This window comes from Indicator indicator, chromosome 4 (genome assembly GCF_027791375.1).
Source record: "Indicator indicator isolate 239-I01 chromosome 4, UM_Iind_1.1, whole genome shotgun sequence".
Classification (NCBI taxonomy): domain Eukaryota; kingdom Metazoa; phylum Chordata; class Aves; order Piciformes; family Indicatoridae; genus Indicator; species Indicator indicator.
Window position 1 is genome coordinate 24,498,278 of NC_072013.1, and position 13,758 is coordinate 24,512,035.

The 13,758-nt window shown below is 44.9% G+C and overlaps 1 protein-coding gene across 1 annotated transcript; it reads left to right on the forward strand.

The window, feature by feature from the left end:
- Window positions 1–410: 410 nt before the first annotated feature.
- On the forward strand, window positions 411–11,750 carry TNFAIP2 (TNF alpha induced protein 2). The gene is made up of 11 exons (XM_054400785.1): window positions 411–735; window positions 2,646–3,270; window positions 4,896–5,010; window positions 6,183–6,308; window positions 7,130–7,230; window positions 7,320–7,418; window positions 7,609–7,732; window positions 8,640–8,762; window positions 9,841–9,996; window positions 11,138–11,259; window positions 11,609–11,750. The coding sequence occupies exons 1-11, from the start codon at window positions 411–413 to the stop codon at window positions 11,748–11,750; spliced, it is 2,058 nt and encodes a 685-aa protein (XP_054256760.1).
- The last annotated feature ends 2,008 nt before the right edge of the window (window positions 11,751–13,758 follow it).

The following is a 13,758-nucleotide window of genomic DNA, read 5'->3' on the forward strand; positions in this document are numbered from 1 at the left end:
AGGACCGTTGTCTCATCCACCCATGCCATTCATGTGCAGCATCCATGCTCACATGTGTACTTCCATAGCATCCTGTGAAAGAGCTTCCAGACAAGCTTGAGGTCTCCGATCAGGCCATCTGAATCACTCTTAAAATCACCCATCAATTTTCTTTAAGTTATTTATTGGGGCAGAGAGCTGCTTCCATCCTCTCAGGTACCTGAGGGGATGTTGCTCAGGATCTCTTCTGCAAAGCTGTGCTTATACCAGACATGTGTAACCTCCCTCGTGCTGTCCACACAGGGACAATTGATATCTTTTCTTTTCTTTTTTTTTTTTTTTGCCACATTGTACCATGGTAGTTTTTATGTAAACTGACCATTTTATGTAATCTGACCGTTCTCTTCTGAAATTTACAGGCTAGAAGGAAAATGATGAAAATGCTGCCTTTTTTCCAAAGTGGTCCTATTGGAATACGCAATGGATCAGAGGGTTGTATTGGTTCAAACAGGCAGCTTGAAAACCCTTCAACATCAGTAGCTGCCTGTCCTGAACCTTCTGGAGATGAGATCTGGTCCAGAGATAAGGAGAAGAGTGAGAGGCCAGAGGCAGCCCGCAGGCCTTCATGTGCATCTTCCATCACAAGCAATGGGAGCTGCATCTCTGCTGGGGACAGCCCTGAAAAAGGGAAGAAAGGCATAAAGGGAATTCTCACAAGTGCACTTAAGAAAATGAAAAAGAACAAGCCTCCCAGTGGTAAGTGCTCCTCTGTCCTCCTTGCACCACCTCATAGGCCGTAGTTACCTCTAGAGGAGCAGCACAAGGTGGAAAATCGTCCCCTTGAAAAACAAGGGCACTAACTGATTGAAGTGACTTGGCCAAGGAGCCTGGGGAACAATGGGTAGAGGAGGACATCACCCCATGTCCTAGTTGCCTGGTACCAAGCACATGCTCCTTGAGTGAGAAGGTGCCAGTTTGCAGCTTTTCTGTCTAAAACAAAATCTATATCTACCTCTTGTAGGGACAGAGATCTGTGGGTGGGTGAGGAACCAAGGAATCTCTCTCTGCTCTGTTTGTCCATGAAACCACCACCCTATGAAATTTATTTTTCTCCTAGAGACAGCAGTGAGCAGCACTCATTGGGTCCTTCCCAGGAACGTATGAACATGCAGGCACTGTCCCTGCAGGGTGCTTAAAGATGTAGAAAAGTACCTGCTCAAAGAAACCCAGAACTGGAGACAAAAGTGTTCCTTGGCACTTCCAAGGCTCACCTGCTACCTCTCATTACCTGGTTCATAGACTTAGCAAGCTGCATCTTAAAATAAGTTCATTTTCAAGTCCTGCCTCCTTGACAGGGGGGCTCTTACTAAATCTCACTGGTTTAGTACAAATTGTCTCATTTCCAGGCAACCCCTTATCTGGCTAGTTGGCATCTCTCTCTCCATATGTCACGTTTTCCCAAACTGGTGAGTTTCCTTCTTGACCTGGAATTTCCTTAGCTAAATTAACTCAGTCTACTGAAAACAAGTCCTTCCTGCCTTTGTTCCTTCTGCTTCATTGCCCTATTCTCAATGTCTTTTCTTTTTAATAAAGCAACCAGAGCTGCAGAAAACATTCCAGATGAGATACCACCAATTCCTGGTACAATATGTTGCTATTTTCCTATCTATTTCTCACTAGGTCGTATCTGGGATCATTTTCACCATCATGTCACAGTAATCACTTGTTAAGTCTCCAGACATCTCTCTTCCTCCCCCCTTTCAAGCTGATTCCCATCCAACTTGAAGCAGAAAACCCTATTTGTTGCTAAGTAACTTTTGTTCTACTGAATTTGTATCTTACAGTTTGTGCTGTTAAATTTCAGCCCTATTTTGAATTTACTATTCAAGTTATCCCATTGTTCTTTTATAATGCACCAAGCCCTCAGTTTTGATGTCTCTGAGCTCTGTATAATCAGCAGATTGGCACTCCCAGCTTTTGTGCCACAGTCTCTAAGAAGAATATGAAGCAAGATGAGTTTCATGAATAATGAAAACTCTCTCCACCCAGGGTTTTCCATACAAACCTTGCACACCTAACAAAACATTTTTGGGGATATAAATTCTACAGTTTAACTAATAATTTCCCAGATTGCACCATATCAAGTAACTACCTGTAGTTCAGATAATATAGGTCAATTCTATTTATCTTGCTTGATAAATGTGCCCTCCAAAAAATTTCACGGGTCAGACTGTGCCAACCTATTTCTGGAAAACCCATGTGGTATTTCCTCTAGCACTTCTTATTTAGCTACATCTTTCCATCTACCTTTTTTTTAAAGCCATGCTTCTGACCTGAGGTTATATGAGAAGTGAGATAATAAATAAACAGAACTTCACAGATGTAAATTTTGGAAAAAATTGTAGGTAGTTCATGAAGAGCTGCTCCATATGTAACACACTGGGATGGGTATTCAAATTTCCATTGCCCCAATTAGAGGCAAGCTAGAAATAATCTTATCTCTAAATAAGTAGAAATGTTTCCTATATGGTGAAGATTCCTAAGATCTAGCATTATACAATTTTTTTTTTTACAAAACAAAAAGTAGTGCAGAGACATTGTTTATTATAAAACAGAAATTTAAATCTTCTCTGTTTGGTGAAGAAAGGCTGTTCTTTTTTCATTAGTCAAACAAGTCATGGATGTCCTTGAAGAGCAAAAGCTTTGCGATGCTGCTCAGCTTCTGATAGTCCTGGAGAAGAGCCTGTCTAGCAAAAGTGAGGAGGAGTTAAACACCAGCCAGCAAGACATCGAGTCCATCCATGAAGTTCTGAAGCACAAAGTCTTCAGCATCCTGAAAGACTCCATAGAGCTTGTGAAAACAAACCCAGAACTGCTACAGCAGGCAATAGAGGCACTGAAGGAGCAGGAGAAAGAAGATCAGAACTACACATCAGAGAATCCACATGACCAAAACCAATTTAGACCTAGAAAATGGAAAGAGCTTTGGGTGGCTACCGTAAAGGAGTCAGTAGAGTCTCGAATGAAAGACATGAGCCGTACTCCTAGAACTGAGAACCTCTCTACAGTTGGCCAGAACCTCCTACACATGGGAAAGACAATGAAAGAAGATTTGACAGTAGTTGCAAAGTACATTAAACAGCTTTATCCTTCCGAGTTTAATGTGTTCAGCATGTATGCTGAACTTTACCACAATTATTTTGCCTCTCAGGCAAAGAAAAATGCTGAGTCTTGTCTGGAAGACAAGGATATTTACCTTCTCCTCTCATGGGTGCACAACATTTATCCAAAGTAAGTGAGACTTTTACACATTTATTCCTGATGATCAATACAGGTTCCCTGGCTACAAAACCAGGCATTTACTTATGAATTGGCATCACTGTGATGCAGTCTGGCACCTGGCTAGGTTTTGGTGTCACTGGCATTGTGCTGATGGACACTAGCTAGCCAGGACAGCCAGAAGTGATGCACTCAAGGCCACTAGTCTGTAAACCAAGAGTTAACTCCCCCATTCAGGCTTCTAGGCAACAGATATGAACACAGATGTTTAGAGCTTCATTTGTGGGGGCAGTTAGACATGTTCATTTCCTTGATCTCTATTCCAGTTACAGACTTGAATTTATTCTTGGAAAATTCATCAATTTCAGCCATCTGGACCAGAGGGCAGCTAATAAATAGAACAACCTGAGATGCAGTTGTCCTGGCCATGGAGGATGTTGCTTAGGTGTTACCCACAGTCTACTCTTTTCTGTCAGTTAGAAGGCAAAAGTGTATACCCCTGTGAGAGGATGTCATCAGCCAAGGGTCACCCTTCCTCTTCACAAGCTCTGTATGTTATAGAACTGAAAATGTTCCTTGTTGTGGCTTATAGTACTGCATGGAGAATTGAGGGATCCCATTTCTTAGGTGGAAACCAGTAAATACACCAGCAGTGTTTCCTCTGCTGTTGTAAGGCCATTCAACCTTCACCTCCACTTTTTCCTTCTCATGTTCATTGATGGAGTATAATGAGTCAGTGTTGATCCTGGAAGTTTTCCAGAGCCAGTGCTGGCTCTAGGTCAGGATGTGCAGGCCTGAACCAGCAGGTGTTTGGAAATCAGTAGCTGCAAGGAGCTGGGCTCAGCCAGAGCAGTGCAGCCTGGTGCTGGGGATGGTGTTGGCCAGGGCAGTGTCTGCTTTGTGGGGTGTTCCCAGAGGCCACATCCAGGTGTCTGCTGAGGCACCACCTCTCTCCATGGTTGGCAGCAAAGGGAGCAACAAAGAGGATGAGGATGGTTGCACAACAGCCTGACTCCCACTTCCAGTGTCATATCAGAAACAGACCATGTGCAGAAAGCACAGTGGTGTGCCCATGTGGAGCTGGGTGATGTTCAGGATTATTCTCTGCAGCTCCAGAAGAAGAAGCTGCTTCCAAATCAGTCTCCACAAAACTGCTGGCCTGAGCTCCCCATGGCTGGCAGGTCCCTTTCCTGAAAGCTGGTCAGGAGCACCCAGCTCAGCCCAAAAACGGTAGGGACATGACAGCAGGGTATGAACTGCTCCCTCCATTCCCAACTAGCCATGCAACATCAGCTTTTCAGCTGATCACTTCTTTGTATCGAAGAAGGTTTCTGTCCTCAGGCTGGACCCTCCTGCTTGCTTCAGGTCTCCCATCCTCAGCAGAAGGCAATGGCCAGTACTTAGGAGCTTGGCAGAACATGACTCTCTTCCCTGGGGTTGCTTGTGGCCCCACCTTCATAGGTCTCACCCCTGGCACGGATTCAGCTCCTCCAAGTCCTGCCTGGACTACGGACAATGTACATTTCCCTCTGTTTTTTCACTGATAGCCTCAAAAAGTGTTAGTGATTTGCATCAACAGCTGTCTTGAATTACACTGTCCTTGGAAAAAATGTGACTGTTTGGCTTTTTCATTCCAGAGATATGAGAAAAGATCATGTTTTAGCTGAGGAGCTGGAAAAAGTTAAGCTTGGAAGCCTTTTGCCATCAAGTCTGAGCAAAGACCTTGAAAAGAAATACCTTGACAGTGAAGAGGTGAGAGTCTGTTCAATCACCGAACTCCTCAGAGGAGCTATCACTTGTCCTGTGTACACATTTCTGACCTGTGAGCCACACATCCTTCCAGAGAGAAGCAAAAGCAAGAATGCATTTATTTCTTTTTTGGGGCCAGATTGTTTTTGTGCTTAATGGGAATTGCAGAGCAAACTTCTGCTTAGCCCTGGGAGCCATCAGAAAATAACCGCTCTCTCCTCACAAACTTTGTGGTAGGAAGTTGAGGAAACATCCAACTACAAATCTTTATGGGTAACTTTTGAGTTGTCTGTTAAAACCCCAGAGGAATTTATGTTCCCTCTCACAGATCGTGAATTCAGAATTTCTTCTGGTCTCTTCAGTGGTGCCAGACCTTGGGTGAGCACAAAAAATGTAGGCCTGACCTTTAAAAATCTGTTTCTTTGACAGAGAGTCGCCTGGTGTACAGAAAATAATTACTCTAAGTTTTGGATCGCTCTTGCTTTAATGGAAACAAGAAGCAACTTTTATAGTACTCCTATGGCTTAGTGCTTTTGGCATTTGGGGCTGGAATTCCTGGAAAATGAGAAGACAGGTTCCAGGTTTAGCTGGAGCCCATGCTGGTTTGTGCATGGGAGATGTGGGTGTCAGGCCTGCACTTGGAGGTCAGAAATACATGACAGCCACCATACAGGCCACTTCCAAAGCCTTGTTACACAGTATGCATGGGAAAGGTCACCACAGAGAACCCAAAACCATCTCATTTCACTTTCCAGCACTCAGAAGTTCTTATGAAAAAGGATTGCAAAACCAGGCCAGAAGACAGTGTGACGCACAGGCAATGCGTGTCTGGGGGAATTTGGGCACATGTTGCAGCCTGCAACCTATCCACCACTCCCCTTCTCTGCCCTCCAGATCACCACTGATGCAGCAGGGTGGAAGACAGGGACACAGATCTTGATCTTCATTCCTGCTCTGAAATCTTAATTTGCTGTTGCTTAGGTGGATGTAGTGAGAGTGTTGTCCTTGCTGCTGTGAAGCAATGAGTCGTAACAAAGAGCCTTTATTTCTCAGTGAGGGTGGAGGAAAATGTCTCCTGAGACAGACAAATGGTGGCTAGGCAAGTAAAACCTGCATAAGACAGCGGGTACTGCATCCACTTAATGGTAAATGCTGTTGTTTTTCCTTCCCTCAAGGCTACTATCAAAAATTCACTGACCAAATGTTTAGATAAAGAAATCCAAAGATGGAAAGAAGACCAAGAACCAGAGAAACTAAATGGCCATTTTCAGAGTGAACTACTAGCAATATTTGTCATCCAGGTAATACAGACGTATATTAAAAATAACTGATTGCATCTTCTGTGTATTTAGGATTTGAAACCAACTACAGTCAATGCAGGAAAGCAACATGCTGAGTCACTTGTGTAAGGTGGTAGTAGAGGTGGGTGGTAGAGGGGAGCCCAAAGCCATGGTTGGGCACAATCCTGGTCTACCATGTGCTGGAGACAAACATGTCTATAAGCAAAATGAGCAGGAAAGCTGCCTTCATTTCTCCCTCTGCAGCCTCTTCTGCACCCCCAGCCCATGCCAAGCCATTAGGCCCTGGGCAGTATAACAGCAGAGAGACAAGAGACAGGTTCAGCTGAACAAGGAAGGAGCATATTGCTATTGCCCTGCTTTGTTCCCAGAGAGACTCTCACAGGCAGAGCTACTCTGAGTGCTCACACCCTTTCCCCAAGCTCAACGCTTTCCCTTCTCTGGCTGTACAAGGTTAATGGAGTTTGTTTTTTTTTTTTAAGATCATTTCATCTATTGAGGGGTTTGTGCTTAAATTGTTTCTTTTAATGCAATTACTATAACATTTAGCAAAAAAAAAAAAAATACACACGTCACTTTCCCTACTCTCTCAGATAGTCCATAGACTTTCTTTGACACTTCGTATTCACCTCTTTCCTCATTTGAAAATGGAGTTCCAAATTAGCTCGAACCCACCAAATAAGTACAGTTGCTCTTCATGGTCCCTGGCCTGACCACAGGCAGGTATGGAGGAGGGCTAGGTGCAAGTACTGCAGTTAAGGATCTTTACCCTTTTTGGAGCAGGCAGCATTAAAATTGATCTTGTTTGCTTGTTTGTTTGTTAGAGTATCTACAGTGGCCAGACACGAGCTAAGGACATCAGTGCTTCAGTGGGTGAGGAGTTATCACGTCGGCTGTGGAAGGAGTTGCCTGCCTTCCTGAAAAGGTGTAGTAAGATAGCATTGGGCAGCAGGGCTGACAGAGCTGCCTGTGACACACACTCATCCCGATCTCCTCTCCCCATCTCCCTTTCAGCTACAAGGATGCTTTTGAAGACTTTAAGGAGAAGAGCAAAAAGCACAGATACTACAAGCCTACACTGATTGCAAATATTAACAACTGCTGGAATTTTAGGTAAGGGTCCAAAAGAAAAGGCTTTCTTCCTTCCTCTGCAGGCAACTGATAATAGTGTGATAGAGGGGAGGTACTCCAAAGTACTTCCACAGCAAGGTCCACCTTCCTGCAGAGGAAGATTTGGAGACCTCTGAATTTCTTTCTCTCTAATTCAAGGACACCTTATTCTGACTTTCATATTTCCTTGCAGAGACTATGCAGAGAAAAACATGTCAGAAAAGGACAACAATAAAGCCACTATCCTCAGCACTCTAGGTGACATTGAAAACAGTGTCTTTGATGTGCTACTTCAACAGCTGTTTGTCCAGCTGAAGGTACTGGATCTACACTCTACACACTCCTACCCAGCACAAGTGCTAGGCTTGTTCTCCCAATGATTGCCCAAACCTCTAATTCAAGAGCAGCAAAGTTCAGAAGGGCTCTGGGCCAGGTCACCTCTCAACATTGGTTATAATTTGTACTGCTGCCAGAAAACTCACTCATCTCTCCTTGAGCTGGTCCTCAAGCCTGCAGGCAAAATGGGAGCAGCTACATAAGCATGACGGTGCAGAAAATATAAAATGTGCTGATCACATCTTAGACAACTGCTGCAGGAATGAGAATCTCAGCCTGCCAGTGTTTACATTCCAAACTGTAGGAAGCAATCACAAATGACACCAACTGCAGTTAAGCAGCTTTTGGCTTCTTTGTAAAGGTGGCCTGGAAGGCACTTTTGGGTTTTGTTTTGGGTTTTTTTCATGTAACATGAAAAAGTATGGTAGAGGGGAAAGTGTAGGAGTTAGGACTGTTCAGACACAGTCTCTCCTGCTTTCTCTGTAGGGCCTTCTGGAAGGCATGACAGAGCAGGGGTGCTTTTTTCATTTTCATATTTATTTACTGTATCCAAGAAAAGTTGTGGTTGAAAAGTCTCATAATGATTCCTTTTCCCTCGTGATGGTTGCATAGCTCTCTAGTCCAAGATGGTGTGGACAAAACGTTAAAAATGTGGAAATGAAAAAAAAACATCTCCAACATGACCTTTCCCAGCCCATCACAAGGAACCAAGAAGGGAAGACAAACCTAATACAGTCCTTTCTTCCCCTGGAAGTCATCATCACATATCCCTGCACAGGACTGTATGCAGTGCTGTTGCCATAAAGGGCAGTGTACAGATAAAAATGCTAAATATACATGTGCATTGCATTTGTTTTGAGACAACTGAGCAGGTTTTCATTTTTTCAGCCAATTTATAAGAAGTTTACAGAAAATAAGTGGGACTCCAGCAATGAAGTTATGAATGAGATCATTAAAACCACCAGCAAACATATTTCTGACTTCCGGACCTTAAAGGACCCTTTCTATCATGTAAGTTAAAGAAAAAATATGAGAGGGATTCTGGGATGCCTTGTGTGTTTTCAGAGTGTGATCCTCTGATTAGAGTTGCCTTGACCTGCATTATGCTGACAAGCTGCCCTGACATTGGAGAGCCCTCTCAGGCAGGATTTCCAGCAGCATGTAGAATAGAATAGAATAGAAGAGAAGAGAATCAAGAAGGTTGGAAGAGACCTCAAGGATCATCGAGTCCAACCTGTCACCCTACACCTCATGCCTATCTAAACCATGGCACCAAGGGCCACGTCCAATCCCCTCTTGAACACCTCCAGGGATGGTGACTCCACCACCTCCCTGGGCAGCACATTCCAATGGCCAACCACTCTCTCTGTGAAGAACTAGATTAGCCATATAAATCTTACTCTTCTCCAGCAGAAGCAGACTTCTGTAACTGCTGCAGTGTTTTCAGAGAAAATTACCCCTGCTGTAGAGAAAGTGCTCTAGGGATCACCTAAATATAGCTTTATTTATCTATGGGGTTGGTTTAGCAGCCTTGAAACATCGATGCAATTGCACAGTTCTGTCTCATGGCTCCTTTGATTGCCCTAAGGACTGGAGGAGTTGCATGCAACTGGGACAAATCCCAGAAAACTGAGCCACAACTGCGTCTTCATTGGTACTGGAGTATATATGAAACATCACCATAAAACCTTTGATTTCCTGCCTTTGTCTTTTTAGTAGCTGAAATAAAATTATGATGTTTTGTCTATCAGAGAGAGGAACAGGAGGAGCAGCATGAATTCCTGTTTCTCTGGAGCACTGTTACTTCTCTAACACATGGAGAGCTTTTCTATGCTTTAAACTCTTCCCAGAAGGAAACTACATTTGGAAATTCCCACACCTCATTAGTTTGAGTTTCTCGGCATCTAGGATGTCGTAACCAGTGATGGGGAGCTTGGCAACCAGTGCCATTCCTGACGTGTGAGCAGCAGCAGGCATTTGGTGGGGTAGCACCTAACATGTTTTTGTTCCTACCCACCCCCACCCCCTAGGTTTTTTTATCGCCAAGCAAAAGATAGATGGATTATCCCCCCCCTTTCCTTCCCAACAGGCTATCATTGAGAAGATCCATGCTCGGTTGGTTAAAGAGTACATTGTGAGGCTGCTGAAGAGGAAGGTCAGCCTGAAAACTCCAGCACAGCAGCAAACCCTGGCTAAACACATCTCCAAGAATGCTGCTGACCTGGAAGCCTTCTGTACCAGCAACGTACGTGAGTGCTCACTGCATGAACAACAGCACAGGCACACTGGAAAACAGGAAAATAATTTTTTTAGGGCCTCTCATTAACCTTTCCAAGTCAGCTTAATTTCCTGGAAAGCAGGGCCTGAGGCAGAAAGAAGGTTTCAAGTGCCTGCAGGCAAGAAGACTCCCCTGTCGCAAGCCTGACCCTCCTCTGGATGGAGAGCAATTATTTCATCCTCCTTTGTCCTGGGGGCAATGACTTTCTCTTGAAGATTTATATTAATAGAGTCAGAGAATTTAGCTAAACACTGCATTGCTGTGGTTTCAGTGCAGTCTGCATGGAGTCTGGGTTTTGACTCTTCCCCTTTGCCCTTGATGTTCCTCTACTGTTTTAGGTTTGTCAGAAGCTGGAATGGGTAGTGCTGAGTCTCTGGTAGATACATGAGGGTTTTCTCCACCAGAGACTCTTGCTTTCTCTGTATGGCTGAAACACCCCTCCCCATCCTCTGAGATCACCTCCCTCCTTTCACACTTCTAAATTTGCCTGCAAAAGAGCTAAGCCAAGTCAAATCCTCCACCACTCCATGATATTTGACTGGAAAAAGAACGAACCTGAACATCACTTGGCAGGGGTGGGAGGTCAGGCATCTGGTGTCTTGGGATATCCAATGGTCAAAAAACAGGTCAGGTCAGGGCTTTTACCTAGGTGGGCAGGGAGAGGAGTTTGGCAATGCCAGGAGATGCTAAAGGTTGAGTGCATTGCTGGGAGAGAGCAGCATGCAGCAGTGCCTTACCTGGCCCATCAGTCCTTGTACACACACTGCGCAGCTTAGAAACCCAAGGAAAGGAAAATGTGATAGGGCTTAGATTAAAGGGAGTCTGTCTGCAGAAACCTCAGCCTTATGGCAAATCTTACACCACTTGTGTAAGAGGACTGAAACCATCACAAAACTAATCCAGTTTCTCCAAGGCTGGTCCAGGCTAGAAGTATCAATGAAAACAATGAGGCACTTCAAATTGCTGCCATGTCCTTCCCCTTCTTCCTCACCACCAGGAAACAGCTTCAGGAGTTAGCTCAGCTGCATCCCCTATGAAGCACAGCTCCTGGGCTGGTTGGGGATTTGCACCTCCACAATGCCCTGCTGACCACTTTCTCTTCTGGCAGGGATCTAAAGCCATGTGGCTGAATGCAGCACTCCCCAAACTGGCTGAAATAATCCGACTTCAGGATTTAGGTGCTATTAAAATTGAAGTTGCAACGCTCGCCACAATATACCCAGATATCCGGTAAGAAATGCTGAAATAGATTTACAAATGCTTACATGGAATTTTAACTGAGCCAGGAAACAGTCAAATATGGTTCATACAACCTGAGTCTATAAACATGGGTGGGGGGCGTCCTCCCAGGCTGTGGCAAACCCAGGGCTGTTAGACAACAACTAATTAAAAAAGCCTATTTATATATTCCAAATTCCATCACAGTTTTCCTTCTTTGCCTTGGAGTTTCTCTACCCCAGACTTCCTGGGACAGTGCTGGGGCCTCAGCACCCACTGTGGTTTGAGGGGTTTGGGGGCTGCATCCTGGAGCATGGGAGATCTGTCAGAGGAGATAACAGCTGCCCATTTCTCTTCACAGCAAAAGGCACCTCGAAGCATTCCTGCATATCAAAGCCAATTTGTCACGCAGTGAACTGAAAAGCATCCTGGGCTACCTGGCAGACAGCACAGCATCTGCACTGCCTGAGGCCCCACTCTTCTCCAGCATACACATGTCCTAGGCCAAGGCACTGCCTGGCACCTGCTTGTGCTGGACTGTTGGCTAAGCTGGAGTTGGAGACTGTCCCCTGAAGCATAGTGCGCACTGCTGCCTTTTGCAGTGGAAGGTACTCTGCCCTGATCTGGTGCTCAGCACCTCTGGGAAACACTCTTCCATGAAGGGCTGGGAGGAGGGTGTGCCTGCAGTAGGAGGAGTGCTCCTAATGACCAGGGCTGCTCTTCAGACCAGTCATGGACTCCCTCCATGTCCTCCTTAGTACCACCATGTTCTCTGCCTGGACACTGCATGGTGCTCTGACCGCCTTCTACCTCACAGAGTGCCAAGAAGGCCACATTGCTGACTCCTCAACTAGCCTAGACTGAGCAGGCACCTCCTGTGTAACATTTTGTCTTCTAAAGAAATTAAGGGAAACAAAAACTGAAGCCAACATTTAGAGATGTTGGATAAGTCCCATGTAAGCATGCTTACACCCAAACTGCTTTCTTCTGAGCCAGGCAGTGGTGGCTGTGTTAGGCTGATTGGAGAGGCACCAAGTTTTTAGGTCAGGAAGGTAAACAGCTCCAACCATGGCAAGACTCCTGCTTCACTGCAGCCCTCCCAGACCTTGGGTTTGGAGTAGCCCCAGCTGCACAGAATCACAGAATAGTAGGGGGTGGAAGGGACCTCTGGAGATCATCTGCTGTGCCCCATGCAGCAGCATTGCCCAAGGGCATTGGGCTTTCTGAACTGGCCTGGAGAGCCCTAGCTGGCTCTGCAGCAGAAGCCCAGTCAAGGCAGCATATGCTTCCTTCATCTCCGTGAGGCAGCGATGCTCAACCCCTCCGGCAGCAGTGACCTCATTCAGTGCATCTGCACTGGAGTGGTAACCTGCTGACAGAAAGTTAGGAGAAGCTGCCTATTGCAATGGGTCATGTGGGTTAAACCCCAGCATCTAATAAAGCACTTTGGATATTACTTAAGCACTCCTTGTCAAGGAGAGGACTTTTCCAGACCCTGTTAACAGCAAGGGCTTTGAATGGGTGCTGGAACTGGTCTGAAATGGCATTAAAATGTATTGAGCACCTTGTACATGTCACCATTTCTTTCTCACTCTTTCTCCTCTCACTGTGAGGCGTGGATATGATGTGAAACACAAATGAATCTGTTGTGAAACTAGGTTTTGTTTTTACAGCTTAATTTTGGGGGAAGCAAGTCACTTGCTAAAACAACAATGTGTTTAGTTGAAGATCTTGCCCTTCTGTTTTTCTCTGTTTCAGCTTTTGTATCAGTCTGTAGAAAGTTGGTCTGGAAGGAAGACACATAATGACTATGTATTTATATGCACAGGCAGTATACCATTGGTGTATTTTTGCATCCAATTTTATTTTTTTTCTCAGAGATATTCATTTGCAATGTTTGTATTTAAACAGTATTCAAATATGCTAGAAAAGTGACTCATTCATTCTGTCTCTGGCTGTTGTTTACTGTGTTGCCACATGTAGTCCTATGTATTCCTTCAAAGGGCCAAATTTTACTCTTCCCAGCCTGCTCTGGTAATTGCCACCCACAGGTTTGAGGTAGGAGAGGCCTTTCTGGAATACAGATAAGCTGGAAAAGCAGACACCCTCTGTTTGTGCTGTATATGAGTCTCATGTCTGGAGCAAGGACTGCTGTGCACACCGTATTTATGCTATCTGGTATAACAAGGTCCAAGATGCCAACCTCTAAGCACTGCCTCAGTCTCAATGTTGAATAATAAAAAGATATGTATTTAACATACATCTCACCCTTACTACTCCACTATGCCCCTTCTTCCACCTCTGTTGTTTCCTCCTGTTCATAGAAGTCTTCAGCAGACACAGCCCACCAGAATTTGGCCCCAGCTGGCCCTGTGGCTCCTTTTAGCTTCCGTGCAGCTGCTATTAAACCCATGGCTTTGCTGCTGTCCACAGTGACATGGAAGCAGAAGGAGTCCTCTGCCAACAGATTATGTTACAAAATTGCATCCCAGGTGAGAAACAATGCTTTGG

Excerpts from the sequence above, each read along its gene's own strand:
- TNFAIP2 (XM_054400785.1), top strand. The coding sequence starts at position 411 with ATGATGAAAATGCTGCCTTTTTTCCAAAGTGGTCCTATTGGAATACGC. Across the intron at positions 6,309-7,129 it reads TAGCAATATTTGTCATCCAG|AGTATCTACAGTGGCCAGAC; the intron begins GTAATACAGACG and ends TTTGTTTGTTAG. Across the intron at positions 7,419-7,608 it reads AACAACTGCTGGAATTTTAG|AGACTATGCAGAGAAAAACA; the intron begins GTAAGGGTCCAA and ends ATTTCCTTGCAG.